Source organism: Rhopilema esculentum, chromosome 20 (genome assembly GCF_057945365.1).
Source record: "Rhopilema esculentum isolate cy_ngs chromosome 20, ASM5794536v1, whole genome shotgun sequence".
Taxonomy (NCBI): Eukaryota; Metazoa; Cnidaria; class Scyphozoa; order Rhizostomeae; family Rhizostomatidae; genus Rhopilema; species Rhopilema esculentum.
The window spans coordinates 15,287,145-15,308,606 of NC_142834.1; the positions used below are offsets into that span (position 1 = coordinate 15,287,145).

Genomic DNA, 21,462 nt, shown 5'->3' on the forward strand with positions numbered 1-21,462 from the left:
GATTGGAAAGAGCAAATTAGGGCAGTTTCCACCAAGGTCTCCAGGGCGATCGGCTTTTTGAGACATGCTAGGATCATAACAGATAGCAGCTTTGATACCCCAAGCAGACCACTTATTGCAGAGTTGGGCTGGAAAACCATTGAAGAGCTCATTGGCAATGAGACTAAAACAATGGTCTTCAAGTCACTCTATGATTTGGCTCCTCAATACTTGTGTAACCTCTTCACCAAAAACTCAGTATGCTCCTCCCGCAGCCTCCGGAACACTGAGACTGCAAAAGAAAAAGTCAGCAAATGGACAAAAATGCTTTTCTTTCCGGGGGACTAAACTATGGAATAGCTTTCCTGCTGAGTGCAAGACTGCATCCTCCCTGGATGGTTTCAAAAAACCAATACAGGGTTGACTAGTTCCTTTTATACTGTAAAATACCATGTAATTGTGAATATGTTTTTAATATTATAGTTTTTTATTCCTAGTATTTTAATTGCATATTGTAATTAGTTTTTATTGGAGGGCCTCTTGAAAAACAACTTCCGTTGAAGGGCAACCCTCCCTAAACAAATCAAATATGAAAAATAATATAAATATCTTGGACCTGCCAATTTGACAAAGTCATTGTAAGAAAATATATTTTGCAAAATCTAGAAGTGATATACGGGCTGCATTCATAAAGATAATGGTTCCAACCAAGTCGCTATGCTTAAACTAAGCTTTTTGCAGGAGCAGTCTCCTTAGACTTTAGACTACATCTTAGAAATGCATTTACTTTCCTCTCTAAATTCAAGAGACTCCTACACCTAACTGGAATTGCTTCTCTTTTCGTAAGGAATCTAGGAATCTGCTTATTGGGGTTTGGTAAATACTGATCATGGATCTAGAAAGCTATTTATTGGGGTTTGGTATACCTTCGAAAATACGCTTCCCACAAGAATCAATTTTAGATCCACTTTTGTTCCCAATATAAAAACGATCTTCGCTCCATTACATGTTTTGAAATGTCCATGCACGCAGAGAAGATGACCATAATATTGCAAAGAAGTTTACTTCATTTGTCACTTGTGACACAAAAACAAACCCGAACAGGACCAATATTTACGCATATGACAAGCAATCGAACGCCGCCAACAAAAGACTAAAGAACTGTGTAATTCTTAGCACCCGCAGACTGGTATTATCGTTTGAAACTGAGCTCCTCCCTTTCAAACCCATTACGGAAAATAAGATAAAAATTTCCTATAGCGGGCACGCAATTCGAGGGTGAAAAAGTCACTACAAGACAACCTCGTTTGACTGACAGTCTCGTTTGCAAACTCACCCCTTGATAACTTTTTATTTAGACTGCTATTTAGACTGAATCCTTTCTGTCCAAAAACTTGCACCAGTTTGCCAAAGAACTTATTGCAAATTCTTTTTCTGACCTTGATAGGCCTCTACTTTATTAGCGAATCGAGTATGCTCTCTATAACGAGACAGAAAGGTTCAAAATAGCCTTCGCATGTTCTTACGCAAAATGTTTATTCTCGAATGGCCTTTGCAAGAAAATGTCTTCCATGACAAACATTTCAGCACAAAAACATTTCAGTACAAAGGGGGTGGCCGTGTTAAGGGGGATCTAGGGGGGCCATGGCCCCAGGCCCCGCGCTTATAAAAGCCAAAAGGGGCCCCACACCTGACAAAAAAGATATAAATTATAAAGAACAAGGACCCCGCAGATGTTTTTGGCACTGGGCCCCGCAGTCGCTAAAATCGCCACTGCGGCAAAGTTTGCTGGAAGAGAAGGCTGCTATACTTGGCATCATTCTGAAGTATGTATACACATCCTACCGATAAACTAGAAGCAGATAAAGGCTGCTAAGTGATGTAATATAAAACAGTATCTAATATTGTAATCCTGTATAAATAACCCTTCACAGTATCAAAATCAATGATTGCGCATGCGTGAGAAGCAGACCATCGGAAACTAGATGCAACGGTAAATAAGTGAGCCGCGTACAGCAGTATATCGACGCGTACAACAAGCTAAGAGTCAAGAAAATAGACAGTTTCAAACAAGATTTTCGACAAGATTTATCAACACTGTTATAATTCACGCTTCTTGTGTTTCCCCGGCATTTACATTAATCTTTGACGCTGCGATAATCGTCTCAAGAGCCCCCAAGATGGCGAAAGCCTCTTTTTGGTACTCGAGTTCCATGGCAAGTTTTTCCCTGAGTTCTTCGAAAAGCTGGTCTGCTTGCTCTGATTGTCCCATAACTGGCGTGTAAATGTCTGAAGAAAAGCAGAAAGATTCAAGCCGTTACAATGAACTTCCTTGCAGTAAATTTAGAGTTAAAGACAATAGACAGATACCAAAGTGACTTCAGCCACGTGTCAAACAAAAATTAGCCAATCCAAGAGCGTTTGACTGGTATCATGCTTATTGATTGGTCAATCGTTGACTGACAGGTGGTTTGCCTTAAACGTTAGGCGCAAATCAGCAAAACTGAAAAACCAAAGTATGTACATTAAGTATTCTACTTTTTTAGGGAGAAGAGGGTATAAATCCAAATATTTAACAGTATTAAAAATTTTCTGTACTGTAAAATGGGGAAATTTTTGTGTATGGTTCACCATCATTAAACATTCAAAAGCATTTCAACCAGTTTGCATACTTAAAATTGTCTCTAGCTACCATTTAAAGGAGGATTCGTGTCTCAAGAGAGAGAATATTGTTAGGTTGAAAATATCAAACGGAGAGTTTGGAGCAAACGATAGGATCATACAAACCTAATATTAGTCCTGCGATGTTGATTAATATCTTTGAATATTGTGGTTTACAAATATTTCTGCAAAAAACGAAAAGTTGCAAAATAAATAAAAAAGGATATTAAAACACCAGACGAAAAGCGCAGTGGAGTAAGACACTTGATAGTGAGGTGAATGCGATGATCATCATAAGAGAAGACAGAGCAAGTCATTTCTTGATATTTCTACCTCATCTAAATTTAACACAAACTTTGATATTTAGAGATAGACATCCCAGTATCGAGGTAAATGGTTGTTTTTTAACAAAAAGGACATTAAAAATTAGGAGTCGACATTTCAGTAATGACGAATTAAGAACAAAACGTTTCGATAGGATCACTTATCGTCTTGAGCTAAGAAGTAAGGGTGGAAATTCAAAAATTGATTGTTTTCAAAATAAATGGCCTCTTGATAGAATTGGGTTTTATCAATGTTATTCTATGCTGGGTCACATATAATGCAACTTAAATTGAATTTTAGGTTGTAATATATGAAAAAATTTGAATTATTGAATTATTTAATAGCAATTCCCCTTAAATAAATTGTTGTCATCGGAGTAAGAGCTTATGATTCCCTGGATGGTTTCGGAGGATTAGAAAAAAAACCAAAAAGTCACAACTTAAAAGCTGCAGTTTAATCAAGGATCACAATTGTTTTGGCTGGTTCATAAATTTGAGAAATAACACAAAATTACACTGATTTGACAAGTAGAGAGTCTGTGCTGTTGTGGCTAAGTTCGGATTCATTTTCACAAGATCATCTTCATAATGTTCTTTCAAATTGTAAGGTCTAATTTCTAAAAAGGTTTCAATGACGTCATCAGTCAAACATTCTATCGTATATTCATAACAACGTGAGACAACTAACCTTATGATAAATTTCATGATTGGGACAATCTCATCCGCGTCTCTATTTGAAAGTGCAATTTTGAGGCCATCTCGTCGTGCCAGTTCAATCAAAAGACTCACAACTTGTTCTTGGTTTCCTTTGCTGTCGAGGACCGTGTCAAGCACAGCTCGATATTCAAATCTTCGTAAAAGCTTATCGACTCTATTTTCTTTTCTGTATCTTTTTTCTTCAACAACAAAATCTCCCTAAAGAGAAACAATGACCAAATGTAAGATTTATTCGCTTTATGATCATGGGTTATTCATAATTATCATTGATTTTGGGTATCTCTTTGATATAAATGATATGATATAAAATCGATGGGGCTAACCGATGAAGGTTGGGATTTTGGGCATAATTTGAGCAAATTTTCCTTCTTTTGAACTTTTAGATTTTCACTGAATCAATCATAAATACCAGCTTATTGCGAATATCATATTAAGATTCAAATCAATTTCTTTAAAAACCATAAAATTCAATTTCTATGAAAAATACTAAATGTAGCTTTAAAATTAGCACGACGGGTTCTAAAATAAATAAACCTGATCAAACAAAAACTCAGAAGTCAGTGTTTGAAAGTTAATAAAGATGTAGGTAAGCAAGTAAACCTTATAAGAAACTTTAGTACGCTAAGAAGCAATCAATTTAGACGAAGAAGGGACAACATCTAAAAGGTGTATGGAGGTTGGGTTAAACAGGTGAGCAGTCACGTGACATCTGAATCATTGCAAGGCAGAAAAAGCATCATCGACTTCAAAAAATTGGCAAACGCTGTTTAAAACATATTTAAGCTTTTCGTCTGACACTCTTCAGAGTGTAAAACGTCAGAACATAGATTGAAACTCCACGCTAGGGTATTTATGTATCCGGTTGTGGATCGAAATAGGCCAATCAGAAACACGAGCACATGACTGACAATGTTGCTTAATCAGTGCCGCTTGCCTATTGAAAATGTTACCAATGGAGTCCCAAGGTGAAAATTAACTCTTCCTATCTACTTTTTTGAAAACCATTTCTACTTTTTGTACCACGAAAAACTGTTTTCAAACGATGTTCTTACTTCTTGTGGCCTGTCATTTTGTCCTCTCTCAAAATACCTGCGAGAGCAACGCTTAATTGCAGTTTGTTCCTTAGAGGGAATGTCGAGTTGCTTTGGTTTCTTTCGCTCTTTGATCGAGATTGAGCCATCAGCCATGCCAGCGACCAAATGACTTCCACTGGTCTGCAGGTGAAGGAAACATGAAGCATTAGAGCGAGGCCATAGCTTTCACAGCCATTAATGTATAGCCAACAAAGTTTAGTGTGGAAACGCGGAAAGGGGTTGCCAGGAATAAAAATGAAATAAGACAGCTTGGTAAACTTTATTATGAAATAATATGAAATCATCAAGACGTATTAAGGTATAGAACGTAAACAAAGAAAAAGTGTTGTATAAGAAAGAAATCATATAAGAAAAATAAGAAAAAACGAGAAAATGAGTAGTCACTACCGTAATAAGTATTCACCACCCATAAAATGAGTGTTGGCCAGTTTAGGCCTAGCTTATATAAAGTGGTAGATGGGCAACTTATCAGTGAAAAGGTCTTTAGAGTACTAAAAGTAAATGATCTACTGTATAAATGTTTCAAATTTTTTTCGTTAAATGGTATTAATGAAATTGACGAGTATTTTTATGGTATTATGCGAATTATGCGAAGTTCAAGAACATACCGAGAGGCCGATAGAGGTAACAGCAGAGGGATACTCCAGGCTTGCCACAACAGAATAATCGTCTGTGTTATAAACTTTAACGTGCCTAAAAGAAAAGTGTGACTTAGCATCAATGGTGGAAGGGTAGGTTGACCGTGGTGTGAGGGAGACTCATGGTCTTAACCCAAGTCCACCATTGTTTAGTGGAGAGGGGTAGAAGTGCGTTTTCTTTGAAGACTTTTTGTACGAAAAGGGGCTTAATTAACAAAAACAACGGGAGATAATTATTCAAAAAACATGAATTTCATTTTTCCCTTAGGTGTATCGCTGGAAAGAAGCTGAAGCCCTCATCCATAAACTGAAGCCTAATCACTCCTAAACTGATGGGTAGCTTTTCTCCAGTTCAAAATACGTCAAGAAAAACAACAAGAGGGTGCGTCAATGGCAGTGAAAAGTGCTCCCCATAACTTAATACCTGTCTATGGAGCCAGATAACAATCTCGTATGCGAGCCGTCAAAACACAAGCACGTGACTGTTTTCTGGTGATTTGAAAAACTAAACAGCATTTTGCCGCCAGCCAAGATGTCCCACACTTTGACGAAATTTCCACCTGGTGAAGAGAGTAAGAGAATATAAATACATGGTGAGTTTCATGCCTCTATTGTACAGCCTCTTGTCCTCTCTTCTGGTCTTCAAATTTAACAACAGGAAAAGACGCTGGATAGGCCGTCCATAGGATGGGCGAGGGATGTGACGATAAAAGGTAAGTAGTAGCAGCCACGATCGAATATAGTGGGAAATGATTTAATAGAAAAGGTAAAAGCAAAGGGAATTTTTATCCAATATGAATAAAATTCTAATGGTATGATTAATGAAGTTTGGGCTTTTTGTCTTAACATAGAAGATAACAATAGTGGGAAAGCAAAAAGTTCCACACTGACTTTTCAAAGAAAAGGTAAAAGAAACAATCTAAATGGTTACTCTATGACTTAAACACGGGAAACTTTGGTATATTGCAGAACAGTTTTGTTTTGCTTTGTATGTTCTAAATTTACTTAAAAGACAATAAAAATATTACCTGAAGATATACACATGCCACAGTTTGGATAAAGAAGAACTGATTCGACAGGATCGCCATGGTTCACGCTGAATGTGCTTTCTCCTGCTCGCAAATCCCATAATTTAACAGTGTGGTCGTAAGCACCTGAAATACCATATTGTGAACATTTGATTTAATATGAATAGACTTGTGTACAATGCAACTACACAAAGCACGCTATATAAGACATGAAGTGTCTCGAAGAAGTCGCGGTCTTACAAAGGAGTCAAAGGAGAGTTGAGTGACAGGAAACGAGATCCTGGGGGTGAGCAACGAGGCATAGCAACTTCTGATTAAGTCCTTACTCTGACTAAATTGACATCCGTGAGTGACGACACTCGCTTAAGTTTCGTAAGAGCTTGATTAGATGGGTGAGATCACCTCATTTGCCAGATCATAAGCTGAGAGGTGAGATTAAGTAAAATATGGAGGTGGAAATTGGGGAATAAGCTAATCTCGTGGTTCCATCTAATGTGCCAGCGTGTTAAAGGAGCGATTGCGCACAGCAACAAATGCCAACTTCACTTAGAAAATTTGTCATAACTTTCAGTTGTTTACATGGTGTTTTATGGGAAAAATTTCGTCCTACCAACGTGGGACTCAGGTCGCTGCAATAAGGAATCCATATGTTCTAAAATGCTTCTCATGTAGGTAAAAGTTAAATGTAAAGAAGGATTGGAAAAGGAAGTTCCGATCTCACCACGCAGCTGTTGAGATGGAAAGGGCCTAGAATTCTGCCATTGCAAAAACGCCCTAAATCCACATGATATGATGCCACATTGAGTGGAAGAGAAAAACAAAGATAAAGTAAGCATCATCATCTTTCTTTTGCCTAGCAGTCTGAAAAGATTCTTTTGAAAGAGGAGTTGAACACAAAATAAAAGTCGCTTAGAATCTACTAAAAATAATTAGCCTCCTTGATACCCATTAACACAAAATTTAAAAAAATCTCTATTGCAAATTGCATAGAGACAAGTTTACAATCTTTCTTACTTCTTGAAATGAATAATTTGTAACTTTAATTGATCTGCAAAAAATAATCCAATTTTAGGCCAAATTGGTTCACGTTAGATGGGGCTCCACAATATCAGCCAGTAGCTTTCTAATTTACTAGCTTCTTATATACGGGGGTACTTAGGGTACTTTAATATCAAAGCCTCTTCTTTGATATCAATCCTATGCGCGCTGGTTATAGAACAAACGGGAGACCGCAGCTTGGTTACAAGAAGGCTTGGTTACAAACGGGAGACCAAATTGCATGATGGGATATTATACGCAAACACCTGAATTGACGAGGGTTCCCCCTTTCCTCTTACATGTGGAACAAACTAAAAAGCATTTAAAGAAAACAAGCATGACATTTGGAAGTGCCCTTTACTAAACTGTACCCTTTCTGCAAGGTTATTACATGTTTGGGGGACTTACCCTTTGCAGAAACTGATTCACTAGAATAATAGCTAGTTTCGCCTTTTGGTAGATTGAAATTAGGCAGATTAGATTCATGAATTCAATCATACACTCGGAGCAAATCTATCACTATCTACTGAAACATGAGAATTGAAAATGTAGAAGCAATTTAAAGATATGTACTGACCTGTGATTAAAACATTGTTGTTTGATAGACAACTTTCTCCACTTCTGATATAGTCCTTTAATGAATGGAAAATTAAAAAAGCTGCATTATAAAAACCTTACCCAATTCAAGGTGAGTTAAGCCAGAACAAAATCACTGCTGTTAAGTTACAAATAGCTATTAATCAATACAGGAGCAGAAATCGAGTGGGTATGGTGAAGAAGAGCCCCCAGATTGAAAATTGTCAACTTTAGCTCCCCAAGAAAAAGACAGATTTCCACCTCTGGGTCATTAGTGTATTATAAGAATTTCAGTGAAGAATATATACATTATCTAACATGATTATATCATTTTCAAAAACATTTGAGCCAAGTAATAGAAATCCTGTGACCAGGCTAAGAGAAATGAGGAACATATATATAATACTATAGTGTGTTGTAATTACATTGTGGCCTCGTAAGCATAGAACCTCCTTTTGAGTTGGAATGTCCAAGCACTTCACTGTACAATCATCAGATGCTGAATAGACTTGACTCGTATTTGGGAGAAACCCAGCAACATGTGTGGCCCTAAATGCAAATATTTAATGAAATATAATCATTAGGGAAATTTTTACTGCATAAGCCTAGCTCAAGATCGTACAAAGCTAGTACTGATTACAAAATATGGCAAGAGTATACTATATAAGTTAGAAAAGTTTCTTTGGGATCAGCCCTTTACTTTGGCTTGGAGTTGGATCACATTTTGTTCAGTCACACTGTCGCATGCAAATCATAAATTGTCTTTAATGCGCTTCCTGCTAAAAGTCTGCTAACCTATGTTCTAGATCCCAAATAAAAACCTTTACTTTGATAAAGATTTGCCTACAGGGAAGAGGACACAATTCTGTCTCAATTTAAGCAAAGTGCCAAGCAATTGCAATAATAAATCACTTACTTTGAATGAGGCCTGAATTGCCTCAAAACAGTGCGGCTGCTTGAGTCAAATACCTAGGAGATGGAAAGAGATATTTAAGCAAAACATGCAGACTGGTTTGTTAATATTGTTTACATATCTTTCCAATAGCTATGTTTCACAAGCTTTTAATTTATCAACACATCAAAAGAGTTTGTTATATTAGAGAATAAATTCTGCAAAGCAGTTTTGAGAGAATGGCATTGTTTAAGATTGAGACTGCTCTAATTGAATCAAATTGGGTTTGACTGACCAGTACAAGACTAAATGCATTGAAACAACGAATAGCTCTGAACACACATATCTCACCTTTACGCCACCATCTTCAAAACCGGAAACTATCAGTTTTCCATCCTTTCGAAATTTTCCACAGCAAGCACTGCTTTTGAATCGAGTTATTGTCCTCTTCAGCTGACTAGTCGTTGAGCTGAAAATTTGTATCTGGAAATTAAAAAATTTGAAATCAGAAATCACTTTCCATGAAGTAATTTGAGGACAAAATGAATCTACATTTAAATAGAATGAAACAGGAGCAAACAAATAAGAAGCTAAAAAGCGCAGATGACATGAAAAAAACCTACTCTTCTAAATTTGTCTGGCATAGTATTTTTAATTTGTTTGCAATTATAAGACCAAGTCCGGGCAATTTTCTTTTTTCTCAATTTTTCAAACACAATTCTTAAAATTCTATGAAGAAATTTTACAGCATAAAACTATGAAGTTGCATATAATGTCAGTCTTATTTGCCAATCAATCTTATTTTAGATTCTTTTTATTATTCCTGTGCAATCATAAATCAAAAATACAATCTTGCTACCAATCATTTGCAATATAAAAAAATCTCATCCCTCAACATATTTCAAAGTTATTACAAGCAAGCCCAGTCCTGGTAATATTAGGTGTGCAATCGCATGCGCACGCCTCCACACATGCCTAGAACTTCCATGGCGTGCTTTCTATCGCACGCGCAGTTCCATGTTTTAAATTACTATTTTTTTTTTCTTTTGTTTCTTTTAATTTCTTTTGTGTGGGTTATATTGATGGCATTCCCTGAAGCATTTTAACTCTTTACTTCGTTTCCATTAGGCCCGGTTTCCATTACTCCATATTTGTCCGTTATCATATCCTTAGCTCGAGCTTTTTTTGAAAATGAGATTGAATGACTCCGTTTTTTAATGTCTCTGTCTTCGCTGTTCCCAATAAAACGATGCGTATTCAAATGATTCTGTTTTTGGATGAACAGTGTTTTTGAATAACTTTGGTTTGGTATCAAATGACACCATTTTTGAGCTTATTAATGAAACTCAAATTCGAAAACAGATTCACTCAAATCTGTTCTCATACGAAAACGGATTAATGGCAACAGAGCCTAAAAAACTTGTATCCTTTTTGTTAAATTATTCAAATTGTTAAATAAGAAAAAATAAAAATAAATATATATCTAGAAAGACAAAAGATCAGTGTTAATCAATAACTCGAGAGTGAGTAACTGCAATGAAACAGAAAATGACAAAATAATATGTTGATGAAATACTTAATCGCCGATTGTTAATTCCAACTCAATATTTCTCCATCCTTGCCTCTGCAAGGTTTAAAGAGAAATTTTGCTGGGATAGTCTGATCACAAATGGAAAACATCTCACATCACTACTTTCCTTGGTAAAGAAACAATACTGTCTAAAGTATTTCTACAAATACAGTAATACAAACCTTTCCAGAGCAAGTAACGAGAAAATCCTTTGGAGGGGCCTCACAGAAATCAATCTGGTTAATTGCAGAATATTCTTTCACAATAACAGGAAACTAAGAAAAGAAAAAGAGATTGCTATTTTGTAAGTTTACAAATTCTAATTCATTCTTATTCAATAATAAGATTACAGGTAGAGAGATAGAGTCATAAAGAAAAGAAAATAAAGCTATAAAGTTGTTACATACATTTCTTGTCATTTCACATAATGCGAGTCCAACTTTTTCTTATTTTTTTCTTATTTTTGAGATCCAATTCCCTGTGCATAGTATGTGTAGACATAACATGTGCTTGATAGAGTAATTACTATATTTTGCCGTGCATAAGAAAGTTCCTGCATAAGATGCACCCTTAATTCCGTGTTTGAATTCTGAAAAAATAGTTTTTATCCTTTCTTGCCATGTTTAAGACCCACCATCTTTTCTCAATTCTTTTAAAGCATGTATTAATAGTGAAGGAATGAACTCAAGAATACTATAGACAATAATTCTGTGGAGGAAAATTTGTTCAAACCACAATGCTTCAAATATAAAGTTATGTTACACTTTTTTGTTATGTATATACTATTAAATTATCATTAACATCAACAGGTCTTTAAATCCATAAAAATTTTTGTTTGGCATCTGTTTCATTCACAAAATAATTTATGATTACATGGATGTGCCCTCTAATTAAAGAAATGCAGGGCACAACCTTTCCATTTGGGAGTAAAAAAGATTACCATTTTCAGTAAAAGTGCATTCAAATTATTCAAATTAAGGGAACAGGTGCTCCAAATGTGATAATATTTTGTCTATAAATGACACTTTTCCTTCAAAAGGAAATGATAGGTCAGTCAATGTTACCATGTATAAGACACACCCTTAAACAAAGCCAATAATAATTCAAAAAAGGTGTGTCTTATACACTGCGAAACACCGTACACCTTCTGTCCGGGATGTCAATTTTGTTAAGTTTATTATTGTAGTTGTGCAAAATTCACTCAATTCTAAACAAGGAAAGACTATTTTGAAAAGGCTTTTATTGTTGAATTTCAGCCTGTCTTGTTTCTTAGGTTGTTCACATTTTTAGGGCAAATCTTAGCCTACTGTTTTTTTAAGGGCTTTTCTAATAAATAAACGTGCACGCTATTTAAGATACAGTTCAGATCGTAATGTAATGGACAGGGGCAATATTGGGCCCCACTAGTGCCCTAAGCTTTGCATATTTAGTTATCTTTGAGTGGAAGTAGCTCTTGATATAATATGCAAATAACTTTTTACATGAAAATTTTAGATCAAACCGTGCGTATTCAGAAGGGAACATTTTTAACATTTAAACCTAGGCCTATCAAAATTAAAAAAACCGACTTTGCTTCCAAGAGATGTAATTGCAGACCTTACCTGAAATTTATGCCAAAATTTATCTTCGGGGTTTTGTTTTGTAGATAATTTAGGAAAACGCTTGATTGGTAGGCTTTTGAAGTTGTTTGCCATGATTTTAAGCAGAGCTAATATCAGAAAGATCCTAAAAAGTTGTTGCCATTTTATTTATCATGTGGTAGAACGCTCACCACAACGAGGTTTTTTTATTGATACGCGGTTGTTTTAAAATGTCCGAAGGCAAAAATCATGAGATGGAGCAACAGATGGAGTGGAACTCTAGTACTTTGCCATTATCTGCTGAAGAATATTTGCAGAAACAACAAAAGTTTATTGAAAATTACAAGTGGCTAGTGAATTCATTTCTTGCTGTACGTATACCTGCAAGGAATCTGTCATGAAATATAAATACATTAGCCGCTGCTCCGTCAACATTTTGTTTATGTTTCAGCAGTTTGGTTTTAATATATTCCAATTCACTTTTTACATGCAATTTATTAACATTTTAATATAAAATGTCATTTACAAAACATCTAAAGTTTTAAATTATTGGAAAAATGTAAGACAATATTAGAAAATTAAGATAATGTTAGTATGACTTATAACACAACGCAGTTTTTGAATTTAAACTATGTCATCAACATGGCTGAAACATTGTTTAGGGTAGTGTAACCAATTAAGCTTGATCTACTGAGGAACCATATTTTTCCAAGCAGAGATAAAGAATGATAAATGCACACTAGTTTTTCTGAGAATTTTTTATAAGAAATTCTAGATTTTTTTTAATAATAATTTGAAGGAGAGACTCTAATTTGTATCAGCAAGTCTTTTCAATCTTTTTGCCCTGATGTATCAATTAGACTTGATCAGGTACTGAAGAAAGTTGTCTATGTCTAGTTATGGTCTTGCCTGCAGTGTATGGCCTTTTTCAAAGAGATCTCAAGTGTTCACACCAAAAACTTTGAGCATACAAATGTGCACTTTTTGAAAATTATGTTTTCTGTTTAGTGAAAGGAAACAAAGTTTTATCCAAATGATGTAGTAATTTTTATTTTCTTTTCCTTTAGGAGTTTTTTGCTGAAGGTTTGTGGGAAAGGATCCCATTATCATGGCGAATATGCTTGGAAAAAATTTCTATCGACGAATTTCATGACCTAATCTCACCTGATGTGAAAGGCAAAAATTTTAGGTAATTCATTTTGTGCCTACTAACAAGCCAGACTGTTGGTATATTTGAGTTATTGTGATTGTTGTCATTGTTGTCATAGTTTTTGTTCTCAATTTCATTGTTCTCATTGTCTTTGTTATCATTGTCATTTTTTATAAAGTCATTTTTGTTGCTATTGTCATTGTTGTCATTGTCATTGAATTGTCATTTTCATTGTTGTCATTGTCATTGAATTGTCATTTTCATTGAATTGTCATTTTCATTGTTGCCATTGTCATTGAATTGTCATTTTCATTGAATTGTCATTTTCATTGTTGCCATTGTCATTGCTGTCATTGTCATTGAATTGTCATTTTCATTGTTGTCATTGTCATCGAATTGTCATTGTCATTGAATTGTCATTTTCATTGTTGTCATTGTCATTGCTGTCATTGTCATTGAATTGTCATTTTTATTGTTGCTATTGTCATTGTTGTCATTGTCATTGAATTGTCATTTTCATTGTTGTCATTGTCATTGAATTGTCATTTTCATTGAATTGTCATTTTCATTGTTGCCATTGTCATTGCTGTCATTGTCATTGAATTGTCATTTTCATTGTTGTCATTGTCATTGAATTGTCATTGTCATTGAATTTTCATTTTCATTGTTGCCATTGTCATTGAATTGTCATTTTCATTGAATTGTCATTTTCATTGTTGCCATTGTCATTGCTGTCATTGTCATTGAATTGTCATTTTCATTGTTGTCATTGTCATCGAATTGTCATTGTCATTGAATTTTCATTTTCATTGTTGCCATTGTCATAGTTGTCATTTTCATTGTTGTCATTGTAATTGAATTGTAATTTTCATTGTTGCTATTGTAATTGTTGTCATTGTCATCATATTGTCATTATCATTGTTGTCATTGTCATTGTTATTCTTGTCATTGTCATTTTCATCTCTCTCATTTCATCATTGTTGTTATTGTCATTGTTGTTATTCTCATTGTTGGCATCTTCATTGACATCTTCTTTCCTCATATTTAGTGTCAATTACCCCCTTGTTACATTTTCTCTCATGCTTCTTTTTATTAATGTCTCAACTTTTGTTTATCTAGCTGTGTACTTCCTCTTTCTTTGCTTTCATTCATTGCCTCGTGTCATTACCTGGCACTGCCAAGAAAACAAATGTTCAATGAATGCACTCAGACAAAAGATTCTGCAAACGACACAAAGCTGCCACACAGCTTCAGAAGACATGTGAAAATAAAAAAACAATATGAAGTAAAGCATTTATCACAGGTAATGTAAGAAGTTTTCTTATACACTTTCAAACTAATGTCTTCTGTGTTATTTTTTAGCTGTTTGAAGCACATCTACAGTGTAATGTAGTATGGTGTAATCTTTTGTGAAGTGTGAAGAAAAAATTATATAGCTCAATGTTTGGTTTTGAATTTTAATCATGTTAAACGCATGGCTATTTGCAGTATATGATCCTTGGCACTGAAACCCAACTGATGCTATGCTATAGAAGCATATGAAGCCAATTTGGCACTTGTAAGAATGGCATCAACTTGCCAATAAGATATGCCTTGCAGTTGTTGTCAGTCAATCATAAACGCTCAGATAGCATGGAGCTTGTGGTTGTTGTAAAATATTTTACTTTCAGTGTATATTTGTGCCTTTGAATGTTTGTGTTTTGTATTTTTTGACTCTCAATACATTTATGAATGATTAAAATATGATGCATATCCTTTTCATTGTAGTTAAATGGCACCCAAATCAATATATTTTTATTTAAATGTAATTTATTTTTCACTTTTCTTTTCCACTTCTAGTTAATCAAAACAGTTGCTGATCATATTGGATGCAATCAAATTGCAGTAAGCAATAACTTATAGCTTTAATTTTTTTGCTTCCTTTATTGCACATAGCAAATCTGCCATCCGTTTTAGGTTTCCTTATCCTTGCAATAATGCTGACGTCCAAATGATCAAATTCTAGTGATGGGTGGAAGGGGGGCAAGGAGCCCAACTCTCTGTTAATTTTTAGTATCAAAGATTGACAGAATGAAGAGTGTTGTTGTCAGATAATTTTTGTTATATTCTCTACCAACTTTCCTGATTTCTTTTACCAGTTTCAGAGAAGGAGTGACGTATTCATGATATTTGCCCCTTTGCCACAGTACGAATGAACTGACATTATTTTTACTTACTTCTATGCTAGGCTAGATAAACGTCTGATTTATTAGGTTTTTAATAGCCTCTTTCTCGAAGCCCCTCTCCGCTTTCTTGGCTTACCTACCTGATAATGATGTCACACATTTTTTCTGTTACAGGATGTTGGCGGTGGTCTAGGCCATCTCTCTAGATATCTGGCATTTGTGCATCACCTGCAAGTTGTAACAATTGAATCTGAGGGGCATCACAAAATGACGGCAGAGAAATTTGACAAGTACGAGTTAAATTGTCACTCCCAGATGTCTTAATGTTGCAAATAATTGTTCTCTGCTTTACTAAATGTTTCCGCCATCCATTTTGTTCCCTGGTGTGCATAATTCTACTTTAAAAAATACATATATTTCATAGTTTACAATCTGAAATTTTTTCAACAAGGTCCCTTTGCTAAAACTGCTGTTTGATCAAAGGTAGGCTTCAGTTTATACGTGGAAGCAATTGTATATCACATACATCGAACTGATGACAACCGTAAAGATAGATATATTATGATGATGATTCGGTTTAAAAAGCCTGTAAAATGCCTTCCAAACACGACGCAATTCTTATTTTGCAACCATGGCATTTATGCTATTCTTTCTTGCTTCTATCGTCATAAATTTTTGTTTGTCAGGGAAACCCTTCGAGACATACAAAGATCCAAGCTTCGGGTAAGCATCTATGAACGTTTATATATCGTTCCTTCTCTTCTTTTTAACGACCTTTTTGCTACTTCCCTATTACCTATGAAGAGTAATACACGAAACGTCTTATCTTAATATTCAAATACGTTTTAGTTAATCGTCGTCTTCATGTGTACTCAAAGAATAAGATCCGCACGGACAAGCAACGGGTGTATTTATGAGTCTTTGTTTTACGAATAAAGCGTCAAATTTACCGTCCGATTCTATACATCTACATGTAGCTTTTAGGCATATAATTGGGCACTATTTTGCCAAAATTTGATAACTGGATTGAAAATAATCGATTATATTTTATATCTTTGTTTGCATTGACAAACGTACATTGCTAAACAATGAAAGACCCCCCCTCCTCCTGATTGTACTGTAAACCTTCAAGTTAGAGCTCTTTAAAATCCGTATTTTTCGCCCAATGCTTGCCAAAAGTACTTTAAACACTCATATATTTTCAGTCTAGTTTCGATCTGTTTTCAACTCACGCCTATCGCAAAACCGGAGTTGCCCCCTTTTCCCTAAAGCGATGTCTCAATTGCACCCCGGCCATCCTAGTTTCAAGTTTACCCGCCTCATTCAAATAGCGTATTTTTTGGAGAATCATCCAGCTTTGTTTGAAAGAGCAATCGTCAAGAACAGAGTATTCAAACTTTTTGGACATTTCAAGAGATCTAGCTCCGGGTTATCGCAAATATATCTAGGAGGTATAGTAGAAGGGGAGAGAAGTAGAGGAAGACAACGGAAACTTTGGCGACAAAATCTATCTATGGTCACCACTGAACTTAGATGAACTATACAATCATAGTTGATACAACGCAACGATTAGCCTCCCTGTCAGTTCTTTGTACCCCGTTCAGTTCTTTGTTAGAATTGAGGTAGGGCATGCTTTCAAAATCGCTGGGAGAGGGGGGATACTGCTTTGGTGTCTTATATCCTAAATATTCGAATGATTACTCGTATTGTACGCTGTAAGACCTTGTCTCTCCATTAATGTATATTTTTATGCTTTGCAACACCAGTCGACCAATCTCACAGTTTCTGCTAACTTGTCTTAATTTTTGCCTTATGTTGGTAGCAGAATACTGGGAAGCCCCAGGACTGTGACGAGGCACCTCCAATTCACGTGACAAAGATGGTATGTTGCATATTCATAATTACAAAAACCTATCTTTTAAGACAGGTCTGATACTTAGATTTGTGTTGACTATGCATGCCCATCAGTAGTATTTGTTAGAAAGTATTTGTATGAAATTTCATTGTCAGATGCGCTAGAGGCATACCGCAGGCCAGCAAGTTAGGAGGGACTAAGGCTCTTTTATGCTGAAGAGTTGATATTGCTTTTTAATATTTTCGTTTGATAGGTAATGGATTCCTCTTTTTTGTTCGTAGTTATATAAAGACCTGTCAATAAGTTCCTGTATTACACCTTCAAATCATAGAAATAACAAATCAGTTCAGCGAGCGTCTCTTCTGACTTTTACCATGATACTTTTCTGCTTTGGAAAATTGATATGGTTGTGTTTAAGCCAGGCATATATGACAACATACGAGATACAAACAATGCATGACATCTTGCTTTAATACATCTTGCTCCTGGTTGTTTTATTCGAATTCATGGCCTATTCTCACGTGTTATAGGTACCTCTGGATATCTCAGCTGATGAATTTGTAAATATAATATTGTCAGCCAGAAGAAATTCACCAGCTGAACGTTTTCAAGACGAGAACGAATCTATGCCTTCAGAAAACAGGACTTTTGATGACAATAAGCAAACATCAACGGACAGTGAAGAAAATAAAGAAAATTACGTCCTAGTTGGACTACACACGTGTGGAGATTTGTCACCTACGATGATACGCACGTTTGTGAACTGCGAAGGAGCAAAGGCTATCGTTCTTATAAGCTGTTGCTATATGAAACTGACATGCAATGAGGTGGAAATGAACTTCAACAATCTGAGTATTTCCGAGGAAGGCAATCGACTGCCTGCAAAACACGTGCAGACTAATTGTTCATGCAACAGTGCTTCATGTAGCGAGGATTTACACTTTGAAACCAATTCCCCTGATGGTAAACACAACAACGCAGATGATGCAAGCAAAAAGTCTGCTATTTCTGAAGACACTGGACTTAATGGTTGTTGTTGTACTAATCACGAAGGTCGTAATAATGTGATAAAGGACAAGACTGATCAAATTGCTCTAAAACACACTGGTTTCCCAATGAGCCATTATTTACGAAGACAATCAAAACTTTCTGTTGACTGGGATGGTCTCGAGCTTGCCTGTCACAACCTAGACAATTATTGCCAAAGGCTGCTAGGTATCTGGAGACTTATTAAATGATTCAATTTGTGTGTGTTTTCTATTCTTTCGTTGTGAAATTTCACCCAACGACGTGGATAGAGCTGTTTTACCCAACGACATGGATGGAACACTTATCATTTCATTCATTTAATAAGTCAGTCAGTCAGTCAGTCAGTCAGTCTGGTTCATTACTTTAATCTTATCACATTTTTAAAATTGCAGCCTCCCTCCCCCCAACGCACCTGGCTTCAATCATCAGTGGAACGTTCAGCTTTGATATACAAGAAACATGACGAAAAACACGAGTTTCATCAACATGAACTTAATAGTATAAGTCTGTCTGGCAAAACGCCCTCTCCTCTGGAAAAGTAAAAAAATGAAATCCCACTGCACTTATTTACCAATGAGTCTGAAAGGGACTCCTTTAAAAATCCTGAATTTTTTCACAATTTTAAGCTGGTAAATTCGTTCATTGCTCGTCGTGTAGAATTGTATTTTTCCATTTTTCTGTCCTATTTTCAAATAAAACCATTCAGCACGAGGCCCAGATCATACCATTTTGTAATTGCAGATGAAAAAGAAAAGCTGAAAATCCAGTGTTACCGAGCTGCGTTGGAAGTGGTCATCAGAAAACTTAGGCCAGACATGAAGAATCCTCAAATAAGATGTCAGAAGATAAAAGGAGCTTCGCGTTTGTCCTTTCAAGAGTAAGTGCTAGTTTGATGTGGAGCTTTAGAACGATGACTCGATAACAGATCATGCTAACGAAATCTTATGATAAACTGGATCATAACCCTGATCGGTTTCTTGTTTCCAGGTATGCACACGCTGCACTGCAAAGAATCAACATTAGCAAGCCATCCCAAGAGATATTTGAAGGTATGAATAAATAATTAACCTGTGCTTGTAACTATATTCTGTATTTTTTCAAATCTACCGTAAATTCTCTGTTTAGCCCCCCCCCCCCCCCGGGGAGCTTATTGTTTTTCAGCACTTTAAAGGGGAGCTTATAAGAGAGGTGGCTAAATTGTGAGATGGGGCTTAATAAATATTTTGTAATGAAAAACTATGTTTAGTGGTAAAAGTAGTTTTTTGTTATTTGCCAAAAAAAACCTCGTCATCAATTATTAATTCTAAAATATCTTCTTGGGCCATGTCGCCTTCTGAAATCGAGTATTCGAAAAGGTCGACTTCATCCCTCGGAGTACCAATGGCCTGTAATTTTGGTAAAAGGTTGAGACCTGGTCTGTTGTGACTGGAAGAGACCTGGTGTGAATTTTGATTTGATGCAAAGTATTGAACGACCAATGAATAAAATGAAAATCTGTTTTTTGTCAAGTTTATTTATTTCAGCTTCAGTGATTTTTTAGGGGGGGGGGGGCTAAATTGATAGGGGGGCTAATTAAATTTTTAGAAAATAGATCTTCAGAAAATAGAGGGCTAATACGAGAGGGGGCTCAATTGAGAGGCGGTCTAAAAAGATAATTTACGGTATAAGACTCTATTTGGTTATCCACAAAAGAAACAATTACCATACACATGCTAAGTTTTGTGTATTGAAGGTGATGTCGAGATACCATTGATCAGATGATTACGTACATAAATATGCCCACTTTCATATTCCGTTAATTATTTCCTTTTAAGTCTTTTAGACAGTGACAGGATAATTGCAAACCACTATTTAATCTCCTTCCCATGATGCTCCTTCTATTTACTCCAAAACTGGGGACCATGAAGGCAGTAAAAAGGCACCTCGTTAAGACTAAGCTGGAAGTAGGTTCATCTGTTTGGAGGACACCTGCTTTCAGTGCCCCCGACTCTGATGCCTTCCAGAGTGCAACACACAACTTTTTATAACTCTTTTGCATTACATAAGTCAAACCATGCTTGATAATATTTCAGAGCTGGACATAAACAGTTTCTTATCCAGATGGAAAGAAGTGACAATGTTTTATTGTCTCCGGCTGTTAATTGGTCCCGTGATAGAAAGCATGGTGTTGACTGACAGGCTTCTGTATATGCAAGAAAATGGTGAATTCTTTTATCATTTGGTCATCTTTTTATGTTTTATTTCTGGCAAGGGGCTGATTTCTATTTGTCGACTTCAGGATGCTTTTATATGACCCTTGTAATGTACGTTTAAATCTATTCTGTACTTTTTTGTGAGTTTTGTAATCGCATGGCTATACGAGATTTTTTGAGTTCGTTATACTGCTAGAGACTGATTGCAGCAAGAAAAAGTGGACAGTAAACCTGCGTCTAATTGAAGCGTGTCGTTTAATCATTTCGTGGAAACTTCTTATGTATAGGAAACCTCTTTATCGCGTACTATGTAGAGTTCACACTTATGAAGCAGCCTCTCTTTAAACAAACTAGCCCGTTCTTTATAGAACATGTTGTTTCCTTACAACAATGGTCTTTTGGGTAGCTCCTCGGATAGTCCCTTAAGGATAGCTAAAACGTTAACATAATGGGAAATGTAATTTTGTTTCCCACAACATCGTAAGGTTCAAAGGTTTGTTTTGATTAGCAATATTTATTTTGATAATGGTTCAAACGATTATTTTGTGAAAAGCTTCCAGCTCTACCCACCAAACCTTGGCAGCTTCTCACGGATTCTTCTTTTGTTTCTCGTAGGCTTCAGGGCAAATCTCTACACTGTTTTTGATGCCAAGATATCTCCAAGGAATTTTGCGCTGGTTTCTTTCAAGGACTAATTTGTCGGTGCAAATTCTGATGTTAAGATGTTTTTGTATATCGGCAAAGTACTGAATGCAGCATTCTAGTTGCGATGATGTGGTTACAGCATGGTTGCTCTATTGCCCACGGTAGAGTGGTTAACTGATGACGTCAAGTAAATGTAATTTGGAAATTTTCAACGATATAGATAAACATATTATTATACTAGAAAAAAGTTTATATGTTATCGTTCATGCAAAATCTGTCAAATTTGTCGATTTTTGCCTATCAAAAATGGCTTGAAAACAGCTAAATAAT

General features: G+C 35.7%; 2 protein-coding genes across 5 annotated transcripts; one reads left to right on the forward strand and one right to left on the reverse strand.

Annotated features, from left to right (window-relative positions):
* Window positions 1–2,042: 2,042 nt before the first annotated feature.
* LOC135687026 (U3 small nucleolar RNA-associated protein 15 homolog) lies at window positions 2,043–12,278 on the reverse strand. Its single transcript, XM_065203456.2, has 13 exons — window positions 12,118–12,278; window positions 10,699–10,791; window positions 9,298–9,429; window positions 8,971–9,023; window positions 8,480–8,603; window positions 8,056–8,110; window positions 6,441–6,566; window positions 5,837–5,972; window positions 5,383–5,467; window positions 4,733–4,894; window positions 3,652–3,878; window positions 2,767–2,825; window positions 2,043–2,268 (listed from the first exon to the last, which is right to left on the reverse strand). The coding sequence occupies exons 1-13, from the start codon at window positions 12,208–12,210 to the stop codon at window positions 2,087–2,089; spliced, it is 1,527 nt and encodes a 508-aa protein (XP_065059528.2). The 5' UTR covers window positions 12,211–12,278; the 3' UTR covers window positions 2,043–2,086.
* LOC135687025 (methyltransferase-like protein 25B) lies at window positions 10,690–21,462 on the forward strand. Of its 4 annotated transcripts, XM_065203454.2 has the most exons (13): window positions 10,690–10,820; window positions 12,337–12,467; window positions 13,164–13,285; window positions 14,366–14,549; window positions 15,086–15,130; window positions 15,586–15,701; window positions 16,098–16,134; window positions 17,234–17,293; window positions 17,797–18,481; window positions 19,037–19,172; window positions 19,283–19,344; window positions 20,368–20,496; window positions 21,103–21,462. In XM_065203454.2, the coding sequence occupies exons 2-13, from the start codon at window positions 12,351–12,353 to the stop codon at window positions 21,180–21,182; spliced, it is 1,773 nt and encodes a 590-aa protein (XP_065059526.2). In that variant the 5' UTR covers window positions 10,690–10,820; window positions 12,337–12,350; the 3' UTR covers window positions 21,183–21,462. The 4 variants fall into 4 exon arrangements, with proteins under 4 accessions (XP_065059526.2, XP_088970771.1, XP_065059525.2 ...); XM_065203453.2 differs by lacking the exon at window positions 10,690–10,820 and having other exon boundaries at window positions 12,309–12,467; window positions 17,237–17,293; XM_065203455.2 differs by lacking the exon at window positions 10,690–10,820 and having other exon boundaries at window positions 12,310–12,467.

Excerpts from the sequence above, each read along its gene's own strand:
- LOC135687025 (XM_065203455.2), top strand. The coding sequence starts at position 12,327 with ATGTCCGAAGGCAAAAATCATGAGATGGAGCAACAGATGGAGTGGAAC. Across the intron at positions 13,286-14,365 it reads GTGAAAGGCAAAAATTTTAG|CTGTGTACTTCCTCTTTCTT; the intron begins GTAATTCATTTT and ends TTGTTTATCTAG. Across the intron at positions 14,550-15,085 it reads AAGTAAAGCATTTATCACAG|TTAATCAAAACAGTTGCTGA; the intron begins GTAATGTAAGAA and ends TTCCACTTCTAG.
- LOC135687026 (XM_065203456.2), bottom strand. The coding sequence starts at position 12,210 with ATGGCAAACAACTTCAAAAGCCTACCAATCAAGCGTTTTCCTAAATTA. Across the intron at positions 9,430-10,698 it reads TCGTTACTTGCTCTGGAAAG|ATACAAATTTTCAGCTCAAC; the intron begins GTTTGTATTACT and ends TTTAATTTCCAG. Across the intron at positions 5,973-6,440 it reads TGGCATGTGTATATCTTCAG|GTGGAAATTTCGTCAAAGTG; the intron begins GTAATATTTTTA and ends TCTCTTCACCAG.